The 24,810-nt window shown below is 46.0% G+C and overlaps 1 protein-coding gene across 1 annotated transcript in view; it reads right to left on the bottom strand.

Moving 5' to 3' along the window:
* Positions 1–2,503: 2,503 nt before the first annotated feature.
* The window catches only part of LOC120318035 (dedicator of cytokinesis protein 4), a 335,809-nt gene continuing 313,502 nt past the window's right edge, over positions 2,504–24,810 (bottom strand). The window contains exons 35-37 of the mRNA XM_039365226.1: positions 13,699–13,759; positions 10,246–10,339; positions 2,504–3,064 (exon numbers count right to left, since the gene is read on the bottom strand). Of these exons, the coding sequence (XP_039221160.1) occupies positions 2,865–3,064; positions 10,246–10,339; positions 13,699–13,759 (355 nt within the window). The 3' untranslated portion in view covers positions 2,504–2,864. The remainder of the gene's footprint in view (positions 3,065–10,245; positions 10,340–13,698; positions 13,760–24,810) is intronic.

Genomic DNA, 24,810 nt, shown 5'->3' with positions numbered 1-24,810 from the left:
AGGAGGTTCAACAGAGACGCCCAGCAGTGGCTATCACTTCAAGGGGCCCTAGGGTCTACAGCTAGGCAGGTCAACCAGGTCACAAAGTGACAGAAGCCCTGGCCTGACGAGCCCGGTGGGCGAGCAAGCAGGCCAGGCAGCGGGGCACAGTCCTTGGAAGGCACCAAGGCAAAATAAGGAGAACAGGCTCACATCTCCCTCCAGTCAGGGAACTCATGCTAGTACCCCAGAGCTGAGAAGGTCACAGAGAGCAAAGAAGTCTCCTAAATACTTAGAGGATTACATAACATTGCTGGCTAAACAAAAGCCAGGTAACGATAGGAGCACTGAGAAGCAGAACACTGCATAAAATAAATGATTATATTTTGGTAGTAGTTTTAGCCCGGGGGAAAGGGGTGTTATGTCCCGAGCCTTGCAAACGGCTCGGGCGTTTGCAGGCAGTCCCGGGCAGGTGCAAAGCGGCCCGGGACCAGACAGGCTGTCGCCAGCGCCGTGCGCATGCGCGGGTGCTGGCGCGGGAAAAGTATCACATTTACCCGGGAAATGTCTATATAAGAAGCTGGGAGGTTTTGGGAGCTGCTGAAGCCATCTACTTGTAAGCTGAACGCTGAATAAAGGAAACTGAGAACTTCAACTGCTTCTCGTGTCTACTTCCCGCCAAGGACTCAACACGTACCTTGCTCTTTAAGACACACATGGCTCGTTAAGTGAACATGAGGTATTTCAGGGTGGGGAAGGCAATAGAGGGCCTAGTGATGGAACAGGCCCCCAAGGCCTTCCTGATCCACTATGTTACCTCATGCTTCACCCTCCCTTCCTGCCATGCCAGACTTATCTGGAAAAGATCCATCTCCTCTCTGCCACAGTTCCTGCTGCCACTTGGATTTGAGGCCGGGGGATGTTCTAAGGCCTTCCAGCAGCCCTATCCAGGCACTGGACACCTTTTCCAGGCCACTGCTGCCTGGATCAGATGCCAGGGGATGCTTCTGCGGCCCTCAGGTGGCCCAATCCTGGCACCAGAGCCCATTTCCAGGCTGCTACCCCCTGGAAATGGGCCACCAGAGGGCCGTGGAAGCATCCCCCGGCCTCAGATACGGGTGGCAGCGGCCTGGAGGTTTCCGGCACCCAGATTGGGCTGCCAGAAGACCATGGAATTGTCTCCTAGTTTTGGTTCCATTCTCTGTAGCAGTGAACAGAGGCCTAAAGTACCATGAGATCATGTGAGATCAGTAGTGTGAGATCTCGCCCCACTGATCTCATGTGATCTTGTGTTACTTTAGGCTTCCATTCTCTGCAAATGCACCGAAGGCCTGGAGCAGCCAAGAAAGTGAAGAATCTCAATCTTCGCAGGGTGAGTATTGAAGGCCTGGTGCTAGGGAGACCCAGGGTGGGGGTGGGGAGAGAGGGAATAACCAGGATGAATGTTGCAGTGCCACTGCAATCACTCGTAAGGATGGTGCTGCAATATTCATAATTTCAGGACTTGCTGGTAAGCGTTAGCGGACACTTATCACGTAACTTCAAACAAGCGTTAAATGAACGCTCATAACTCGGGGATTACCTCTATTGCAGGGGTGTCAAACTCAATTTCATTGAGGGCCACATCAGTATTGTTGCACTTGGGGGCCAGGTAGGTGTGGCTGGAGTGGGTGTGGTCTACAGGGTGGGCATGGCCAGCTCGATATCACTCGCTTCAGGGGTGCTTGGGCAGGACTGGGGCAGATCTGAGTGTCTCTGGCGGAGGAGGATGGGACTGGGGTGAGCGCTGGGACATGGTCCTTCCCACCCTACCTCCCTTCCTCTGTTCCTTCCTTCCCTCCCCCCTCCATTCCTTCCTCCCTCTGTTCCTTCCTTCCTTCCTTCCTTCCTTCCTTCCTTCCTTCCTTCCTTCCTTCCTTCCTTCCTTCCTTCCTTCCTCTGTTCCTTCTTTCTTCCCTCCTACCCTCCATTCCTTCCTCCCTGTTCCTTCCTTCTTCCCTTTTCCCCCCCTCCCTTCCTTCTTTCCTCCTTCCCACCCACCTTCCCTTCCTTCCTCCCTCCCTTGTTCTTTCCTTCACCTTCTCATCTTTTTCCTTCACTGTGCTCATGAAGGGGTGATGGGAGGGGAAGAGATTGCCAGCACTAATACGCTGCTGCCGGCCATTCCTATACCCTGTGGGTTGAAAGGGATGCCTCGTGGCTTCGAGGCTAGAGGTGCTGGTGGAGGGGCGGTGCTGATCTACAACCTGGTTGTGTCCATCAAAGCCAGAACGCGCTCAGCCTAAGATCCACTTGAACCAGCAAGGAGCTGCCTCGCCACCTCTGCCCCACCCCCCGGGTGTGTGCACAGGAGACGGCCAGCGCTGGCATCCTGGGTGAAGTCAGCCTGCGGGACAAAACAGCCAGCAGGGATGCCAGACTCTGCTTGCGTGCACACCCAGGGGACCGGGCAGGGCTGTCCTGTGGATTTAACACTGAGCGTGTTCTGACTTTGATGGAGGCAACCAGGTTGTAGATCAACGCCCAGTCGGCCTGGGCTGGGCCAAGGTGCAGCGGGCTGGTCCTTCACTCTTTCCAGAGCAGATACCCGGGCCGGATGGAACCACATAGCGGGCCGCATCTGGCCCGCGGACCTTGTGTTTGACATGTCTGCTCTATTGGATCAGATATGAATCATCCTTGTTTTAAAAACAATATTACAATCTGAACTATTTGAACCTATCTGAAAGATATATATATTAAATGAAATATGTGTATGGGTTACAGGTTGAAATTTTCCCTAAACAGCCAACTTCAGATTTTATACTGTATGTGCAATTTAATTTGCATATCAAATATGATGTACCTCAAAGAATAGATGGCAAGCAATATTAATAATTAATTGTTCAAAAGAAGGCAGTCGCAAATAAGAAAAATAGCAACCAAAACTCTCTTACTTTTCCTCTGTCAAAATTCTGGATGATCATGAGATGAAGAAATTCTTTGCGCTGCCATTCTGTCTGCATGGGATAGTTCAGGAATTCCCTCAATGGTCTGTCGGACCATTCCAACAGTTCATCATACAATAAGAGTGTATAAGCAGCCTCTGTCAAGTTTCACAAATAAACATGAAACAATTTTAATATATACACAGTAACAGAAAAATATATATTCCAGAAACAATTGCTATATTACTAAATAATTTGCTCCTTGATGTTAAGACTGCAACTGCATTTAGATGTCAGGATAAAATAATGAGAATGAAACAAGCTTTGCCTATTCATGTTTCTCTCCTTTTCTGCAGGAGACCAGATGCTTTTGCTTCTGATTTTATTTAACTGTTATTTAGTAATACAAACACTAAACTAGTATTAATCTTGACAATGGATTATAGAACCAGAACAGTTTCATGAACTTGGTGTTTTAAGACACCTTGTTTCAGATAAATTATAGTTAAGCTTAGCCATATTTTGCAGAGCTTGAGTAACAATCAAAAGTAGAATTTCTGAACTACAACTCAAAATAGGAATAGCAGGAAGAGATAGAAAATGGGTGAGGAAGATGGATGGTTAAAAAGTTTAATAAATAAATATGAATAAATAAATTAAATAAATATATTAAATATAATATGCTAAATGCAGGTGGAGGTTAGTATAATGGAATATGTTGAGTCCGTGGCGGGAAAACAGACACGAGAAGCAGCTGGAGTTCTCAGTTTCTTTTATTCAGCGTTCAGCTTACAGGAAGATGGCTTCAGCCTCGCCCAAATGCCTCGCAGCCTCTTATATAGGCAACTCCCGGGTAAATGGGTTACTTTTCCCGCGCCAGCACCCGCGCATGCGTACGGCGCTGGCGACAGCCTGTCTGGTCCCGGGCAGCTTTGCACCTGCCCGGACTGCCTGCAAACGCCCGAGCCGTTTGCAAAGGCTCGGGACATAACACCCCTGTCCCCCGGGCTAAAACTACTACCAACATACAACATTTATTTTATATGACATTTTGCTCCCCAGTGCTCCCACTGATTACTGGCTTTTGCCTTGCCAGCAATGTTTTGTAATCTTCTAGATACTTAGGAGATTTCTTTGCTCTCTGTGACCTTCTTAGCTCTGGGTTACTGGCATAAGTCCCCTGACTGGAGGGAGGCGTGAGCCTGTTCTCTCTATTGTGCCCTGGTGTCTTCCAAGGACGGTGCCCCGATGCCTGGCCTGCTTGCTTGCCCACCGGGCTCGTCAGGCCAGGGCTTCTGTTGCTTTGTGACCTGGTTGTCCTACCTAGCTGTAGACCCTCAGGCCCCTTGAAGTGATATCCACTGCTGGGCGTCTCTGTAGAACCTCCTAGGTCAGTCCAAGACCTGTCAGGAGGCTGTCCATTCCCTGAACCCCATTCTGTGCTCGGGCTCGTGTGGGTTTCTGTACTTTCCCAAAACTCAGGTGTTCCCTGATGTGTGCTAGGGGTGTTGTAGTCGGGACTTGGTTCCTCGACTAGCTCTGTGTATGTTTGACCCCCTGTAGGATTTGGGGTAAGGTCAGGCCAACCTTGGGAATTTTGTGCCAGCTCTCTTGCGGGGAATGATTTGTTGTGATGCCCCCGGGTATCCTCCGTTACTGGAGTGCTGTGTGATGTGTGTGGAAAGTGAGTATGCCCCCGGGGTGACTCCCTGGCTGGAGTAGGCGTGAGTGCCGGTTGTGTGGGTAAGCTCCATGACTTTCTTTTCGGAGCAATTGCAGAACCCTGAGATGGGCCGTTTGTGGCTCCCTCAGTGGAGGTGGGCAGTAGCTCTTGCCCTTCCCTTTGCTCCAAAGGGTCCCCCTCCCCCCCTGGAAAAGACCCCGGAGTCTCAGCAGAAAAGTCTCGCCTAGAGCGAAGTTGGTCGATGTGCCGACGCAGGACACGACCGTTGTCCAGGGCAACCTCATAGGAGAGAGGACCTGTGACCCTGGAAATAGAAGCGGGGACCCAGGTATGACCAGGCCCGTAATTGCGAGCCCAAACCGGGGCACCCACAAGTAGTTGTCTAGGGGTCCTAGGATGTGAGGTAGATGAAGGCAGTCTGTCCGGATGCAACCGGTCAAGTCTAGTAGTAAGTTGGCGCCCCCAACGAAGTTCAGCTGGACTTCTCCCTGTAGAAGTGGACGGTGTGGTGCGATAAGAAAGGAGAAAGTCAGCCAACCTGTGATGCCAGTCCCCGTAGGTGAGTCTCTTCAAGGCGTCCTTTGCAATGCGCACCATGCGTTCAGCCATACCGTTGGTGGATGGGTGAAAAGGCGCAGACGTGCATGACGAATCAGGGTTTGCCTGTAAGAAAGCTTGGAATTCGGAGGAGGTGAAATTGAGGGCCGTTGTCCTGACACAATCCATCTGGCAGCCCGTGTGCAGAGCAAAAATCCCCCCATAACCTGAATATTCCTTTGCAGTGTGGTGGAATGAGACAGCACAACTCAACTACAAGCCTTTTGAATGGCGTGTCAACAAGGACAAGAAGAATGCCCTGAAGGGCCCACGTAGTCAATGTGCACCCTAGACCATGGGGACGTGTTTCCTCCCATTGCTATGCACAGGAGCTTGGGGTCATCTCTGGGCGAGAATCGTTGGCACAGTGGCATGCGTGTACCTTAGCCTCAATGATCTTTATCTAAACCAGGCCACCACAAGTGGCTGCGCGCAAGAGCCTTCATACGAACAATGCCAGGATGACCCTCGTGGAGGGATTCTAAGACCCTAGTCCTCATTGAGGTGGGAATGACAACTCTTTTTCCCCAAAGCAGACAACCCTGAGAAAGGGACAGTTCGTTCCTTTTGGACCAGAAACTCTGAAACTCAGGACTAGGGCAGTGCTCAGGCCACCCGGACAGGACCCAGGAGCGGACACTTGAAAGTGTGTGATCTGTACCTGTTTCAGCGGTAACATCCCTGGCACTAAGAGGGAGCTGGGCAAGGCTGTGATTGATAGAATGTTGACAGCTGGCGCGGGGTCAGCTTCTACTACTGGCAGAGGCAACCTACTGAGGCCATCAGCATGGCCCATTTCTTTCCCAGGCTTGTGGAGTAATGAAAAATCATATGCAGACAAAAAAATAGACCAACTAAGCATTCTAGGGGAAATGATGTGGGGAGTCTGCTTACGTGTGGTAAACAGTCCCAGCAGAGGCTTATGGTCAGTGAAGACCGTGAAATGCCTGCCATATAGAAAATCGTGGAATTTTTTAATTCCAGCAACAACAGCCAGAGCCTCCCTGTCTATCTGAGCGTAGTTGCGCTCGGCAGAAGACAGTGTTCTGGAGTAGTAAGCAATAGGAACCTGAGTTCCATCAGACCTGAGGTGACTCAGGACAGCTCCAACCCCGTAGGGGGACGCATCACAAGCGATGCACACAGGAAGGGACTCGTTGAAATGTGCAAGAACACTGTTAGAAGTGAGCAAGGCCTTGACTTCTTTAAAGCAAGCCTCATGTGCTTGGGACCACAGCCACACAGCATGTTTGTCTAGTAGCCTGTGAAGAGGCTCAGCTACACTAGCTTTATGTGGAAGAAAAGAATTGTAGAAATTCAGGAGGCCTAAGAAGGCCTGAAGTTCGGCCTTAGACTTTGGCCTGGGTGCTTCTAAAATAGCATTTAGTTTGGATTCAGCAGGATGAATCCCAGCAGCATCAATTTTGAATCCCAGAAATTCAGTAGAAGGCACCCCAATCTTGCAATTGTCTTTTCTGAGCTTGAGGCCTGATTTCCTGAATCTTAACAGGACAGCCCTAAGCCTTTCAGCTAGAATGTGTGTGGAGTCTCCTGCAATCAAGACATCGTCAAAGTAGGGGCAGACCCCTGGTATACCTCGTAGTGTGTTTTCCATTACGCTTTGGAAAATCCCAGAGCGACATTCACTCCAAACTGTAGCCTTTTTACCTTAAAGAGACTCCTCCCCTGTTGGGTCCACAATGGTCTGCTATGGCAGCATCAAATCATCACAGCAGCTGTTTGATATGCTTGACTAGGTCAAGCTTTTGGCAAAAACACCCACGCGCCCACCCTTGAGAGAGGGCCAGGATGGTGACGCCACAGGAACAGGATAGGCATGTTGCTGCAATGCCTTAATTGAGTGATTTGCATTGTAATCAGCACAACTGCGATTTCCCCATTTGCCTTTAGAGGCGTGACAATGGGGTCTCCCACGGGCTGGAATCAACAGGTTCTAGGATTCCCTGTTGGATTAGTTTGTCTAGTTCAGTGTCAATCTTACTTTTTAAAGCAAAAGGGACCCTTCTTGCTTTAATCCTAATGGGAGTGACAGTGGGGTCTAGCTTTAAGGACACAGGTGGTCCTTGGAATGTGCCCAGCTGGGGGCTGAAAACATCTGCAAATTCCTTGCAGACTTCCTGTAGGTCGAGTGTTTGTAAGCTGTTGAGTCCTGTGACGTGTATCCCCAGGGCCTCAAACCAATCGAGTCCTTATGAGGACTCGTTTCGTTCACCCCCCCTACTACTAAATAAGCTAGTGGAACCTTCAAAACTCTTGTATTGGCATTTAAGGGTGGCCTCCCCCTTAACACACACTCTTGAGTTCTGAAAATCTATTAATACAATATCAGAAGGCCTTAACTTGGCCTTAGTCCCACTACTGGAACAAATCTTCCTAAATGTATGCAATGAAATAATGGAAAGGGCAGACCCTGTGTCTAGTTCCATAGATAATGGAACCCCTTGTAGCTTCACGTTGAGTGACAGCTTTTTTCTTCATGGGCTTGTGTGTGCCTGTTCTACAGATGCTTCTTCGCGAAGCGCAAAAACCTACCCTATTCTGGCTGGGGAATCTGGTACCCTTCAGGCGTTCTTCCTGGGGTTTTGCCTTTCGTGGCGGCCCAGACCACGAGCTGCATGTGCCCTTGTTTGCCGCATGCACTGCAGGTAGCGGAGCTGGAACTTGCAGTCGGTTCTCACTGTGGCGACCTCCACAGCCGAATGCCACACTTGAGGCGGAGCCGAAGAGCTTTTCTCTTTTTCTCTTTTCTTTTTTTTTTTTTTTTTTTTTTTTTTTTTTGTTTTTTTTTTTCTTCTGTTTTTATTTTATTTTTTTTTTTTCTCTTTATTTTTTCTTTTTTTTTTTTTTTTTTAGCTTGTTTTTTTTTTTTCTTAGCTTCCCTTCTGGTTCTGGTTCTCGTCCTTCGCGGGGTGTAGACGGTCGACTTCTTCGTCCGGATCCTCCTCGGAGTTTCGTCGGACGTCTTCCTGGTGCACGGACGCACCCTCTGCACTGCTTCTGATCGGCCGCATGTTCTTGACGGCGCCGCCTGCTGCTTCTTCTGCGGTGACTTCCCTTAAGGCGTCTTGGAAGGATAATTCTTCCTTAGCGAAAAGTCTCTGTTGTAGCTCTCGATGCCTTAACCCGCACACGAATCGGTCCCTCAGTCGTTCCTCGAGGTCCTTGAACTCGCAGGGCTTGGCGGCCTTCCGTAACGCGGCGATGTATTCCTTGGCTGACTCACCGGACCGTTGATCCCTCTGCTCGAAGGTGTGGCGCCATGAGATAACGGACACCTTGGGGTGGAAGTGCTCCTTCAGCAGCTTCTTCAGGTCTGCGTAGCTTACAGACTCTACTGGAACAGGTGCTGCAAGATTTTCTGCGATTTCGAAGGCGTCTTGGCCGCAAACGCAAAGCAGGGTGGCAGCCTTCAAGCTATCTTCCCTCACTTGGTTTGCCTTGAAGTAGTTCTCCATTCTGGATACGTAGGACTCCCACCGCTCTGGATGTGAGACGTCGAATTCTGAAAGCCTTCCGATTTTCGCCATCTTCGGATCTTCAGGAGACGGGTCTATCAGCCAGCCTACCCCCGAATGCGCACCGGAATGGCGGGCAGCTGCCGAGTCGACGCCGTTCCTCTTCCGCCGCTCAGGACTCCTTGGGTAAGCTTACACTTCTTCCTTTCCAGGTAGTGCAAGGCATCCCACCTTCGTCGCCAGTGTTGAGTCCGTGGCGGGAAAACAGACACGAGAAGCAGCTGGAGTTCTCAGTTTCTTTTATTCAGTGTTCAGCTTACAGGAAGATGGCTTCAGCCTCGCCCAAACGCCTCGCAGCCTCTTATATAGGCAACTCCCGGGTAAATGGGTTACTTTTCCCGTGCCAGCACCCGCGCATGCGCACGGCGCTGGCGACAGCCTGTCTGGTCCCGGGCAGCTTTGCACCTGCCCGGGACTGCCTGCAAACGCCCGAGCCGTTTGCAAAGGCTCGGGACATAACAGAATATAGGTCAGAGCTGCAAAAGGGAGGGCTCTTTCCCAGGAAGCAAAGAGATAGAAAAGCTTGGAATCTTTGATATGTAGAAAGGTGGACTCCTCCTAGCATTACACAGGGTATATCTAATAGTTATGCACATAGGTGCTTTAGTCTGGCGAGGTTTGTTTCTATAGGCAAGCAACAACAAGGAAACTACTCAGAAGTCACTCCTTGTGTCATTCTTGGTTCCTTGGTTCCTAACAGGTAGACTCATTTTTCCCCCAATAAGTTATTCTTTTCTGAGATAGTTGAAGGCAACATTCATATTTACATATTTTGCAGCAAGGATTCTTAACAGTAATGTTATAACCATCATTTACACATCATTTACTCTTCTGGGATGGCATCACATGGCCTCCACTGTATAGGGAGGTCAAGGAGCATAGCAAAGAACCAGAGACTACATTTGGGAAGGACAGCTGGCTGCTCCACCCCTCAGCCTCCCTATATAGTGGCAGCCATGTGGCACCATCCAAGAAGTGGGTGTTATTTCTGTGCAGCCACAATTCATTGCTATTGCTTTCAAAACTGGCACTCATTTCCAGGATAGCGCCACATGGTCTCTGTGTAGGAAGGCCTTGCAGTAGAAAGGCTGCTTCTTGAAGGAGATCTGCTGAAAAGTGGGAGGTGCTGCAAATGCAGGCCTGGGCCAGCACAAGGCCTCCTAAGGTTTTCCCCATTCTGAGGCACCCATGCTCTGCTTAACAACCACAATGTGGGGAAGAGGGATTGGAGTTATTAAGCAAGGCTATTACCATCATAACTTGCAAACATAATGGGCAGCCTCCATTACAGTCATAAGTCAAGGACAACTTGTATCATAATGGCTTACAGTATCCATTGGTTGGTCTTATCCAACCAACTTATTTTGGTACCTGAAGAATAAAATGTGCTTCTCCCACTTCCTGAGATTAAAAATAGAATAATACATTATCATCCCACTTTTCTAATAATGAGATCTAGGTAATATATATTTAGAATATTTCCAAAAATATTTTGTCCAGGTTATGTGAAAAAAATATTTACCTGTAAAGTTTTGTGCTTTTAGGTGCAGATCATATAGTTTATGTATGTACCTAACGTACATCTCTTCTTTATTCAGTTCTGTTTTATAGAAGTTCTGGAACCGAAGGAAATTATGAATACCATTACAACAGATAATATAACTATATTCTACAAATCACTCAGGTCTCTGTCTTGAAAATGATGATAAATTTGTTCACAAATCTTAAGCAATTGTTATATATTTTAAAAATTAAATAAAAAAGAAAGGAATACATTGTATGACTGACATGTACAAAACACATTAAACTCAGAAAGTGAATAAAAATACATGTTTAAAAATTTCAGATGTTTTATCTAAATCCTAATTGATAAATAGGCACTTTCCTAAGCTTAGGCATTACAACATACTCACACAAACTAGAAACATGCTAATGATATTATCAGAAGTAGTGGAGCTGTTGTTTGCTTGTTTTTCTTCCTTACTTGTCAGCATTTTTAAAGTGTATCAATGGGAACAGAATAGCCTAGGGAAGGAAGGGGAAAAACCCTTTCTTTCAAAATCATGCCATCTAAATTCAGAAGCAGAATGGCTATTTGAATGAGAGGTCAAGGACAGATTGTTAGATGCCTCCCCTCCCTTAACCATCTTTTTTAAAGTAAAAATAATATTTTTGTCCAAAAAGATCTGCCAAATGTAATATTAATGATTGGGAATTCAGGGGACTGAACACTTTGTCAAGCTTTTTGACAATTTTACTGCAGTACGGGACTAAAGCTAATGTTCCGTTTTAAACAATTTGAATGCTCTTGCAATAAACAACCTGTATAGATTTTTGGGAATTTATATTGTTTAATTATTTGAATAACGAAGCGTATGTTAAAAGTGTGTGACATAGAAAGTTCAGCGTATGGCTATGCCTACCAAAAGAACTTTTGTTGATATTAGAAACAAGTATATCTTGTGTGATGATGATGGGATTTATTCCTATCTCTCTACTAGTTATAACTTTTATATTTGTCCTAGCAAGGAGATGGATTTTTCAAAAGAGTCATAGGTGAGACTTTGTTTTACCTCTATTTTCTTTTTTTTTTCCTGTGGAAAGCTTTTTTCTTTGGAACTATTTCCCTTTTGATGAAGCAGCGTTTTAAATGGGAGAAGAGAAGCTTAAAATTTATTTTGTTCTAATGGTTGATTTTCTTTTTGAATATAGGGGAGCCTCAAGAAAGTTTCTTATAGAGATTTAACATGCTACATGCTTGGAGAATATTGTTTTCTTTTATTTTTTATGGTGTCCAGAAAGACTGAATATTTGATTAACTTTGACTATTTTCCAGAGGATATTTTTTGGTGAAACTACTTATTGTATTCGCCATTCTCTTCATTTGGAATTTGTCTTTGGCTTTCATTTAATACAAAGGAGAAAGACTAAGAAACTGGGAGGAGATGGATATTGATTGATTGCTTTTGAATATAGTCTCCCCTAAAAGGATAATGATTGCAAATATGATAAAAATGGAGGAAACCTCCTTAGAGGTTTTGGACAAAATTCTGGAATTTTGGACAAAATTCTGGAAAATACGGAGAAGATAATTGCTTGCACAAAGGAAATTTCTTTATATCGACAAAGTAAAGCACAAGGACTAAGCGAAACAGCAGTTTATGTTCAAAAGACTTGCTCTCAGCCCACTGAGATGGAAGAAGCAAAGTCACAGTTGGGCTATCAATTGATATCGGAAAAAAGACTTGATACTAATGGACAAATGACTTATAATAAGGAAATGTTTTACCTTACAAGGACAAGCCGATTTGCAGACACCACTTAACTCTCTAATACAGAAAATTTTTTTGGAAGAAGAGCAAAACTTGACTAAAGAGAACGATATTAAAAAAAGGATTTTAATTAAACTTTATGCAATTGAAAAAAAGATGGGAAATGATGTTCTGCCATGGTTATTCAGAATAGCTTTAACCCTTATATACCTTAACAAAATATACAATGGGAATCTTCCTTTTGGTGTGTACAATGTGGCAGGCGATAATGGGAGAGTTATTTGCAGAAAGAGAGACTCGACTTTGGAAACCTATTTGGAATAGAAAGAAACCCAGAATAAGATATAAATATTAAATTTGAGATTATAATTATGGGTGGTAAAGGTTTTAAAGTGACTCAGATTGATTTGGACTTGGAATTTGTTAAAAGGGAGGCCATTATGAAATGATTTAGAATTTAATACTGAAATTTAGTAAGAATAAGTCTTTCTTTTTGTTTTCTTTTCTTCTTTTCTTTTTTTCTTTTGGTTTATCTATGTTTTTTTCTCTCCTTTGATGTAATCTTTTTTTTCTCTTTTCTTTTTCCTTTTCTTTTTCCTTTTTCATATGTTTTTAATATTAGAGGTGATATAATGAGAAAAGGATTGAAATATTGGAAGAGATGGATTTAATAACTGTAGAATTATTGAAAAAGAATAGAATATAGGTGAGAAATATAAGAATTTAGCTTTGGAATTAATATTTTTAAATAAGAGAAAACTTGGGAAACATGAATAGTAAATAAATATGTTAGTTTAAGATTAAATATTTAAAAAAATTAACAAAGTGTAAAACAGGATCTTTGGGATAATGAATTTTTATAAACCTTTATTGATTAATGAATTTTATATGTAGCGATATATTTATTGAAAAATTGTTTTTAGAAAGGTTTGTATAGAATAGATATTAAGCTCTTGAAAACTTTTATTGACTAATGGAATTTATGTTTAGACACATTAATGAATGAATTTATTTGAGAAATGTATTAATTTGATTATAATATCCTATATAGATAGAGAGGGAAAGTTTAAGAAATATTGTGTGCATATTTATAAGGTTATTGCTTTTTTTTCTTTTAATTGACCACCATATCTCCATGTTGATTCTCAAGCTTTGTCGGTGTAAAATGAAAAACTAATAAAAATTGTTATAATAATAAAAAAATATATAGACTGATCATTTCTTTAGCAGTGGACAAACGTACAAAATCAGTAGGCGATCAAATATTTTTTCTCTCTCATTGTAGCAGTTAGTATTGAAGTAGAACCAGGATTGGATTGGGAAAAGCAGATTCAGATCCTAGCAGGGCCATGAAGCTCTCTGAAAGATGGTAAGTTTGGCTAGTAGAATAATCTCTGTTCTCATTTTCATCCTTTAGAAAAGTCTAGTAGAATATACTAAGCTCTTACCTATCCCTTTATTCCTAGATTTGCACTTTTCCCCCTGCATACTTACAAAGACATTGACTAGGTAACTATCAATATATATTCAATATAGCATAAGTATTTCAATATTTTATAATAGGCTTTGAATTTATTGCTGTACATCACTTGTGCAGTAGAATTTGCACTTCTAACCTTTCTGTAAAATAGGCTGTTAAAGAATATGCTTCTCATATTTTTAATATGAAATAGCAAAATATCCAGAATCAAAGAGATACACACCAACAAACTGACAGTACATCCAATCTTTTTGCCATCCACTTCTCCCATTTTCATGCAGTCCCTGGACAAGGGGAAAACATTTGAATGAAAAATTATGCAGAAAATCTAGTTTTGCACATCAGTTTAAATAATCTATCAAGATAAATTTTATTAAGAGATTCATACACATTACAGATTCAAGTATATGTTCATACCATGAAATGCAAAATGAATTTAAAAACTAAAGGAATATACTGTATAGCTGTATTGTTTTATCATGCAGTCTTTCATTATATATTCCAACTTTCATTCTCTCTGTTTCTTTTGCTATTTTCTTGTGCTAATTTGTATACTGCAGACCCTCAAAGCAGTAATGTTTAGTGCCATTTTATGTAATACAATGTATATCAAGGAGAACATTCATCATCCACTAAAATCAGAGAACTGTTGGTCACAAAGTAATAAACATATTAAAAATATTTTAATATAATAATCAAATAATCTCACATTAAAATAATATTAATAATTTTAGTGTCTGATACAAATTGCTTATGCACATTTTTCCCATCACAGATTTGGCCCCTATATGACAATATAGAGCAGGATTCAAACAACATTATATTAGATTTTATTTATGTTAGGACTAATATTCTACCTAAAAAAGACTGCTTCTATAGTATAGATGACTTTCAAAATTTGGTTGTAATATATCAGCAAAGAATTCTGCTTAAAGGATGAAATGGACTATTAAATCTATCAGGCATTCCTAATTCCTTGGATATGCTTCAAGATATAGAACTTTAATAATTTAATTACATTCTAAACATAAAACAGTACAGGAACATTTAATCATTATCTTACACAGATACAGTGAGGGAGTTGGAACTCAGATTATCAGAACTCAGTTTCAATCTATAGAGATAAGTGACCTCAAATAAAACGCTGAGAGCAATGCTAAGCAACTGGGTTCAGATATTCAACTGAATACAAGAATGGTACTTCAAAATAAATGTTTAGAAGAAGATTGCAGTCAGTGTTAGGCATGCCATCTTTGGCTTGGCGCCTTGCTGGGATCCTGCCATCAAAGGTTAGAAGGGAGGGGGCAGGGGGGAAAGAGGACAAATGGGCAATAAACATTTATAGGGATGTGATGGGAAATAGGGAGGGGGGGATGACAGCTTGATGAAGACCAAGAAAGCACGGGTACCAGCTCTCAAGGCATGTGTCGGCTCACAAGAGTGACCAGGAGGATGTTAAAGCCTGGAGGAAGCAGCATCCTCGAGACCCCATGGCAGACCTCCCTGAATGGCTGAGTCAGATGGAAGCCTGCAGTGACAAGACAAGACCCCGATGGTCTCTGGAGGTCAGAAAGAAAGAAGAGTGGGAGGAAAAACCATCCAGAGTGACATTCACATGCCTGAGAGAGCCACGCATGGAGATTGAGGAGGAGGCAAACCAGGGCAAGATAGATTGGGAAGACAAGATGTTGGAGTGTGCAACAGAGTACCTACAGGGTGCCTACAGGGTGCCTTTGGCAACCTCAAGCCATGCAAAGCCCTGGGGCGGATGGCACAGCCGGCCACCCAACCAGCGCAAGCCATGGGCAGTGATGGTGTGACCGTACCCACCACCGCAGCTATGATGGTGCCTGCCCCAGCAGCTCAGACACAGGTGTCAGAACCCCTTTCCTCTCTTTCTCCTATTCCTTTCTTCTCTTGTTCGGGTTCTGCCATTCTATTGGGGGGAGGGGAAACCTATGGGTATCCCACAGTGTATTTCCTTTGCTTTGTGCTTTTCTCTTTGAAGTATCTCTTTCTCGGGGTGAGAATGGAATGTGAGGAGTGATCTGCCTTATCTCCAGATGGAGGGAAGAAGCCGCAGAGAAACCTGACAAGCTTGAGAGTGGCGCCTTATCGGTTCTTTCCCACAACAATTTGACACCTTTGGATTGGCTCTGTTTGAACTGGCCAGATGGACAGTCGGGGTGGGGTTTGGATTGCAACTTTGAATGCTGCACAGGAAACCCTCAAAATCCTGCCTTATTTTCCTGTAGTCAGCATCTCCCAATAACAGTTCCCGTTGAAATGATGCACGTTTCAAGAGTTCTGCTTTCTTGGGAGGTTTAACTGAGGCAGGTCCTTACATTAGGCAGGATCTGCAAAGTGGTCAACCTGGAGGGAGGAAAACCCCTGCTGCAGGGAATGTACAAGTGATATCAAACCACAGCGGTGAGAAAGGAGAAGGCGAGCGTTGGGTGGAGTCCCCCTCCCTGAAAGTTTGCCCGAGTGACAGCAGCTCGGTCTCCTCCAGCTCTGGCAATGAAGCAGAGATAGGAGAGAACCTTGCAAAGCCAAGATGGTTGATCAGTATGGGGACGAAGGAGGACTGGGAAGGAAGGTCCAAGAAAGTAACCTTCCACCGTGGCAGCCACCAGCCAGGGTGGAAGCAGGTGATAGAATGGTCTCTCAACCTCATCAAGGAAGAAGGCAAGAGACCAACCGGTCTGACCATTTTCTTAAACAAGCCATAAACCTGATTCTGGAAGCTTTTAAAAATCTCAAGGAGGAAGAAGCAGATCCCTGCCGGGTCCGGGTCAAGAAAAGCTGGAGAAGGAAGAGTAAAGGGGGGAGAGTGAACCTGCCACTAGTGCCACTGAGCCGTGGGGACTGTGACCACCACAGTGACCCCAGCCTGAGCCGGGGTGACGGGCGCAGGGCTAGAAGGAGGGGAACATGTCGACCTGAACTGAAAACTCACCCCCTAGCATGAAATATGATGGGGACCTCCAGCAGCTGGGATTCTTTCTGGCTCAAGTCCTGAGCCACATGCATGAGTATGGCCGGGAGATCCCCAGTGAGAGTGGATGGGTCAGATTTGTAACCATAGCCCTGGAACATGCAACAGCCTGCTGGATGGTGACCCTACATAATGCCGATGCCCCTGAGCTTCGGAACTTTAACCACTTCATGGCTGCCCTGAGACAGAGGTTTGAGGACCCCTTAGCTGACCAAAAGGCTAGGGACTCCATTAAAATGGTGAGACAGGGTCGATGCCTGGGCTGAATAATGATCTCTACCATGCTTGTATTGCCTGGGGAGCCCCTACCTGCCTTCACAATTGGTGCATCCTGGCTGAACAGGCAGAGATTGACCAGGCCCAAAACCAGCATTGTTTTGGTCAATCATGGAGACACTCTCCACCAGAGAGGAAAAGGGAGACACGAAAATCCCAGTGGAGGTGCAGCATTCAACTGCCTACTTCAAGTGCAGCAAAGAAGGCCATTGAGCTGGGGAATACTGTTTGAAGACCCTGGTCAGGAAGCCAGACCAGCCGAGGGGGGGGGGACCTGGGAAAACCCATCAACACCCAAAGGAAACTGCAATGAAAAGCACCAAGGTCATCTAGTCCAACCCTCTGAAAACTTGGGAGGGGGAACTCCGACCTGCCAGAAAAGCGAGTGGAGGCATCCGAAAATGACTCCAATGATGAACCCCTGGTAAGTGAACCCATAGCACCTTCACCAGGCCTATAGAATTACTAAGCCCAGAGATGGAAGAAAAGGTGGCTCTGGAGGCTTTATTGGACTCAGGCTGCACCAGATGCTTAATAAGCGCAACCCTGATGGGAAACATGGGAGTTCCCATGAGGAGACTGAAGAAGCCTATTTCATTTGGCCAGCTAGATGGGTCCACTGTGGGGAGTCCTGGCGACCTTTGCCACGAGGCCAGTAGAACTCATCATGGGGGACCACACTGAGACTTTGACTTTTATAGTGGCCCCAGCGTAGACTGGCCTCTGATCATAGGAATGGTGTGGTTAAGGAAGTGGAATACGTGGGTAAATTGGAGGACAGGAGAACTGAGATTCCCAAAAGGGAGGCCCCACATGCAAGGTGAGCACTGCAGGGTCAGAGGGAGAAAAAAATCTGAAGTAGTGGTGACTGTCAATGATAAGGGATTGGAAGGCATGCACAGGGAATACCAGGACCTAGCTGAAGTGTTCAGCGAAGAACGATCCAACAAGTTTCCACCTCACTGCCCCTCAGACTGGCACCACTGAGATTATTCCAAGGGCTAAGCTGCCCAAGCCCAAATTCTACTTGATAATCCCCCGGGAGTTAGAGGAGCTGTAGAAGTTCATAGAGAAAAATTTGGTGTGCGGTTTCATTCAGCCAGTGACGCCAAAAGTGGCTGTCCCGGTGCTGTTCCGTGAAAAAAAAGATGGGTCTCTGCGCCTTTGTGTGGATTATAGATTTCTGAATGCAGTGTGTATAAACAATATCTACCCCTTGCCACTCATGAAAGACATGCTACTTCACCTCTCGAAGGGGAAGATTTTCTCTAAACTGGACTCGCGGGAGGCATACTACCAGGTTAGAATCAAGGAGGGGGATGAGTGGAAAACTGCATTTAACTGTCCGTTAGGATGCTTCCAGTTCAAAGTGCTCCCCTTTGGACTGCAAGGGGTGCCCACTGTTTTCATGCAGCTGATTAATGAGGTCCTCCATAAACACTTATACAAGGCTTTTTGGTATATTTGGATGACATTCTAATTTACACCGAAATGAAAGAGGAGCATGTCAGATTAGTCAGGGCAGTATTGAATAAGCTCTGTGCGCCCCGACTCTGCCAAACTTATAAAATGCAAGTTCCATAAAGAAAAGATTGACTATCTGGGCTACCGCATTTCCCATAAGGGGGTGGAGATGGATCCAGAGAAAATGTGGGCTGTGCTGGATTGAGCACTGCCACGAACCAGGAGGCAATTGCAAAATTTCCTGGGTTATGCTAACTTCTATTGGCAATTCATTCCCTCATTCATGCAGATTGCACTCCCCATTACCAATTTGTTAAAAATGAAGGGGGAGAACAAGCCAAAGCCCAGCCAGCCCTTCAAATGGACTATGGAATGTCAGGCGACTTTTGAAAAAATTAAAAAGGCTTTTCTCTACTGAGCCGGTGCTTAAACACACAGACCCAGATAAACCATTTATTATTAAGGCTGATGCCAGTGACATTGCGGTGGGAGCGGTATTACTCCAGGAAGGCCAGTTGCAGCCTTTCACCTACACCTCAAAGAAACTCACAGAGACCAAACAAAGATGGGTGGTGTGGGAGAAAGAAGTGTATGCTGTGTGCTGGGCACTCCTCACTTGGAGGCACTTCCTGGAAGGGAATAAAATCCCCTTTCAAGCATGAACTGATCACAAGAATCTCAAAGCCTTAAAGACCCCAAGGCAGCTACCCCCCCCAGACAAGCTTGGTGGTTCCAACACTTCCATTGCTTCAATTTTATTATTTTATTATCCAGTATCGATGCCCTATCAAGAATGCCACAATACAACAGCGCAAAAGCTGAGGTGGTTAAGCCACTGTTACCCACCAAACAATTAACTGCCCTGTTATCATGAGAGCACAAGCATAGAATCTGGGGCCTCTGGACAGCACAGCAGGCACAGAGTTTAGACAAGCACTAGAAAAGGATGAATGGTTTCATGATCACAAAAATCTCTGCTCAATGAATAATGGACTGCCATGGGTAGGGGGGAAATTGTATATACCTGCAGCTCAAAGACTAAAATTCTTGAAACTTTGCCATGACTTGAAATTAGTTGGACACTTTGAATTCATGAAAACCCTCCACTTAGTAAAGAGACAATTCTGGTGGCCATCCCTAAAAAAAGGACATAGAAAGCTATGTAGCCAGTTGTCCCATTTGTGCTGCAGCAAAGCAGAGGAAAGGAAAAATGCCTGGCTTTTTGGAGGCGGTAGCAAGCCCTTCAGCACTCTGGAGAGAGATTTCAATGGATTTTATCGTAGAACTACCAGAGAGCACTGGAAATACTATCATTTGGGTAGTGACAGATCTGTTCTCCAAGCAGGTCCACTTTATAGTGTGCCAAAAGATCCCCGCTGCTAAAGCTTTAGCCAAGCTGTTTGTGCAGCATATATACAGGCTGCATGGAGCCCTACAGCACATAACATCAGATAGGGGGGGTCCAATTCACTTCGGAGTTCTGGAAAGATTTTTTGGTCTGCTAGGTACTGATCAGGGTTTGTCATCAATCATCCACAAAGAATGGGAAGATAGAACAAACAAACTTAGTACTAGAACAATACTTGAAATGCTTTATAAACTACCAACAAGATAATTGGACTGACCAATTGCCTTTTGCTGAGGTGGCCTAAAACAATGCAGTGCACTTCAGTACCAGCTACATCCCATTCCAGGTGGCTACAGGACAGAGTTTCAACCCAATGCCTGAATTGCCAGCCAACAAACCAACCATCCCATCCCTAAAGGAGTGGATCACACAATAACAAAATACATGGCCAGTGGTTAGAAAAACATTAGATGAGGCTAGAGAAGCTCATACAGTGCAGGAAGATAAAAAATGGGTGGAACCAAAGTCTTTCAAAGCAGGGAACATGGTATACCTTTCCACAAGGTTCCTGAAATCCTTACAACCCTCAAAGAGGTTAGAGCCAAAGTTTGTGGGACCCTTCCCCATCAAATGCATCATTAACCCAGTCACAGTAGAATTGGAGCTCCCAAAAACATTAAGACAGGTTCATCTGGTGTTTCACTATAGCCTATTAAAACCAGAGCTGAATTCACCCTTAAGACCAGCCGCGCCTTCCCCACCACTTTCTACCTATTATGGTAGAAGGAGAGCAACACTTCAAAATTAAAGAAATTTTAGGCTCCAGGAAACACCATGGATCAACCCAATATTTAGTGGCCTGGAAAGGCCTCCCAGCCTCCCAGAATGAGTGGCTCCATAAAAAACATGTCAGAACCTGTTTTCCCTCTTTCTCCTATTCTCTTCTTCCCTTTTTCAGGTTCTGCCATTCTATTGAGGGGAGGGGGCTATGGGTATTCCACAGTGTATTTCCTTTGCTTTGTTCTTTCCTCTTTGAAGTATTTCTTTCTCGGAGTAAGAATGGAATGTGCCTCTGGCCATCTGCCTTATCTCCAGAGCAGCGCCTTGTTGGTTCTTTCCCACAATCATTTGAAACCTTTGGATTGGCTCTGTTTAAACTGGCTGGATGGACAATTGGGGTGGGGTTTGGATTGCAACTTTGAATGTACTGTTTCATACAGGAAACCTTCAGATCCTGCTTTATTTTCCTTTAGTTAGCATTTCCAAAAAATATTCCTGTTGAGGCAGGTCCTTACACAGGATCCAGTTCCACAACCAACTGCCACCCCAGCCGCTCAGCCAGCAGCACCAGCTTAGGTTGCACTACCAAGAAGGAGAGGCCAAAGACCAGCAGCTCTTGGGGTGAGATGCGATGGAGTCCCTAAGCAACTAGGGTTCTTCCTGGATCAGGTCTGGACCTACATACAGGAGGGGGTGTGTGTAACCATGGCACTGGAGGGGAGCAAATGGATGGTTACCCTTCACAACGGTGATGTCCCAGAGCTGCACAACTTTGATCACTTCATAGGGGCACTCCAAAAGCGTTTTGAAGACTCCTTGGCCAATCACAGAATCAGGATCAAGACCGTAAGCCAGGGCCACCAATCTGTGGTCACCTACACCCAAGAATTTCGCAACCTGGTCTGCCAACTGACCAACTGGTTGCAAAACATGCTGATTGATTGTTTCCAGGATGGACTGAATGATGATGTCTACAACACCTGCATCTCCAGGGGTGTCCCCCCACCCATCATGGCTGGTATGTTTAGGCCAAAGAGGTTGAGATTGACTTGGCATGTTTGCGGGGCCATCCCAGCCACAGGTGGCAGAGATTTCTCACAGGAGAGAAAGAAGTTCTGAAGCCACCAGCCTGCAAGCAGAGCCCACACTGATGCTCCACCAGCTATTTCAAGTATGGGAAGGAGGTACACCGAGCTGCCAAATGCCAAGCTATGTGCCAGCCCAGAAGACACCCTCAGGAGCCGCCAGGAAGCCAGTAAAGTCATCTCAGACAACCCGATAGATGGCCCTGGAGGGAGTGGAAGTCATCTAGTTCACCCCACCCCTCAAAGATGGTGAGAGTATTCTGATTATCCCAGCTAAAGGTCTAATGGACAGTGATACTGACTCTGATGATGACCCCTTGATAAGTCGCCCAATGATCCCAGTAATTATCCCCAACTGGTGGTCCCATCCTTTCAGTGCAAGGGGAACCTGATAACCCTCCTGAACTCAGTCAGCCCTGTCCTAGTGGAGAAATTAACTCTAAGACTAAAGCAGATTAAAGTGCCTGTAGCTTTTTGCCAGCTGGATGGCTCGGTAATTGGGGAGGGCCTCCAGTAATGTTTGCCACTGAGCTGTCAGAACCCATTCTTTTCCTAAGGGGGGATCTATCTCATTTCTTTCCTAATTCATTTCTTTCTGAGGGTTCTGCCATTCTCCTGAGGGGGAGGGGAGAAGGCTCTGTGGTATGTTATTCTGTTTTGCTACAATGTATCCTTTCCGCTATTCCTACATACTTACTCTTTGAACTGTTTCTCCCTTGATGTTACCTTGGGATGAGAAAGGAATCTGCCTCTGGCCATCTGGCTTATCTCTCGCTGCGGAAGGGAAGGTGCGAAGACCCAACACCATCTTCACAACCATGGGAAAAGGACCCCGTTATCAGCTCCTTTCCTACAATGGACTTAACACATGGGGATTGGCCCTTTCAAACTGACCGGATGAAATATTAGGGTGGGATTATGCTTGGGACTCTTTTAACCTATTGATCTGAGTGGGAAACCCTCAGATCCTGCCTATCATGCCTGCTATCAGCTTCTCCTAATAAAAGTTTCTTTTTGGAACTGTTCCAAGAGTCCTGCTTTCTTGGGATGAGGTTTTAAAGTGGGCCCTGACATTAGGCAGGACCTGCAGTAATAGTCAACCTGGAAGGATGACCCTTGCCGGGGGACTAAGCAAACAATGTCTGATATCAGAACGGAAAGGGAAGAATTGGCCATGGGAGGAGAGCTCCCCCACCAAGCAGAGCCCAGCTGATACAGTTCTCAATCCTCGAGCTCGTCGGACAAAGTAGTGGTCGTGGAATGCTGCCACAAGCCCAGGTGGTCGATGGGTGTCGGGAAGGAGAACTGGGAGAAGAAATCCAGGAAAGTGACACTCAGACACGGCAGTCAGCAACTGGGCTGGAAAGTCGAGATGGAGAGGTTGCTTCGCTTTAGTGAAGACGAGGACGACTGACCACCCCATTCCAGCCGGTTCCTGGAGCAAGCCACTGACACATTAAGAGTCCTCCATAAAGGAAGAAAAAGCTGACCCATGTCGGGGAACCGCCAACCCAGGTTCAGCCGAGGGAACAGATGAAGGGGGGGTGAACCAGCAGTCCTATGCCCTTCCACCAGTGCTGAAGAAGCAGTAGCCATCATTATAGCCACCACCACCCCCCAATGAGCGGCACTGGCCAACAGAGATGGCCACCGACACAGTCGGAAGAAGGGGCGTAGTTCCATCTGAAAGTTCCCACCACTAGGAGTGAAGTACTATGGGGAGCCGCACCGACTGGGGTTTTTCCTGACCAAAGTATTGAAATATATGGAGGAATATGGCTGTGACATACCCAGTTATCGCAGCCGAATACGGATTGTGCAAGTAGCCCTGGATGGCACCGCAGAAGACTGGGTGGTGGATCTCCACGATGCCGATGCCACAGAACTGCAGAATTTCAATCAATTTATGGCAGCCCTCAGATGCTGATTTGAAAACCCCTTGGCCAATCAAAAAGCACAGGAGCACATCAAAACTGTCAGGCAAGGGCGGCGACCCGTAGTGGAATATACCCAAGAATTCCAAGCCCTGGCCAGCAAACTGAACTGGCTGGAAGATATCTTGATTGGGCATTTCAAAGATGGCCTGAATCATGACCTGTATGATGCCTGCATCCCTCAAGGAGATTCGGACCGGCTCCAAGACTGGTACATCCTAGCCGAGGAAGCAGAGATCAATCGAACCAGAAGACAATGACACGGAGGGAGATCTTGGGTAAAATCGTCAGCGGAACAACCTCAAGAACCGACAAAGCAAGCACCAACCAGCCTAAGGGCAAGAGGCTTTTTCAAATGTGGAAAAGAAGGGCACCGCACTGCTGAGTGCCACTCGCGGACTCACATCTGGAAGCATGACTGAGGGAAGCTTGGGAAGACCCCGATGAAATCAAAGGAGATGGCCATAAAAAGCGTGGAGGTCATTGAGTTCCCAACTCCATCAAAACAGGGGAAGGGAACTCTGACACCACCAGGAGAGCCACCCAACTTATCAGATGACAACTCGGAAGACAAACCCTTCATAAGTGGACCCATAGCACCTCTCACCAGCACCGTAGAACTGTTTAGCCCCGGAATGCCCGAGAGGGTTGCACTAAGAGCACTAATAGACTCCGGCTGCACCCGTTGCCTCATAAGCCCAACTTTAGTGGGGAATTTAGGAATTCCGGTGAGGTGGCTGAAGAAACCGATCTGATTTGGTCGATTAGATGGGTCCATTGCAGGGGAGACACCAGCTACTCTCGCCACATTACTCGTCCAACTCACCATAGGGCAGGGGTGTCAAACTCAATTTCATTGAGGGCCACATCAGCATTGCAGTTTCCCTGGGGGGCCGAATGGGTGTGGCCAGGGTGGATGCACCCTGCTGAGTGGGTGTAGATGGAGTGGGTGTGGCCTACTGGGTGGGCATGGCCAGCTCTACATTGTTCACATCAAAGGTGCCTGTGGGGACCTGAGCAGGAATGGGACAGATCTGAGGGTCTCTGGCAAAAGGGAGTGGGACCAGGGCAAGTGCCAAGGCATGGTCCACTGGAGGAGCCTCACTGTTCCTCTCAGGTCATGCAGGGGGGGCTGGATGATGGTGCAACAGAGGTCAAACACCCAGCCTGGCCCTCGAGCACCCGCAGCACCAAGCCCAGCCCCACTTCCCCAAAGGGGCACCCAGCTGCACTTACCTCCTCCTCAAGACTGCTGCTGTGCTTGCTCTCCTTAGCCAGGTTGCTCATGATGGGTGCGAGGGCAAAGTCAGAGGGAGGCCCATTCCCTCTCCATGGGAGGATACCCGGTTTTGTATCCAAAGCTTCCTTAGCAATAGGATGGGAGACCCCCAGGACAGGCCAGGAGAAGGGGATGGTGAAAGGGCAGCAGGGCAGGACTAAGGCAGGATTT

Source organism: Crotalus tigris, unplaced genomic scaffold (genome assembly GCF_016545835.1).
Source record: "Crotalus tigris isolate CLP2741 ecotype Arizona unplaced genomic scaffold, ASM1654583v1 scf7180000020000.429882, whole genome shotgun sequence".
Lineage (NCBI taxonomy): Eukaryota > Metazoa > Chordata > Lepidosauria > Squamata > Viperidae > Crotalus > Crotalus tigris.
The sequence above is the reverse complement of the archived record's forward strand: the minus strand, read 5'-3'. Positions and strand labels throughout refer to the sequence as shown.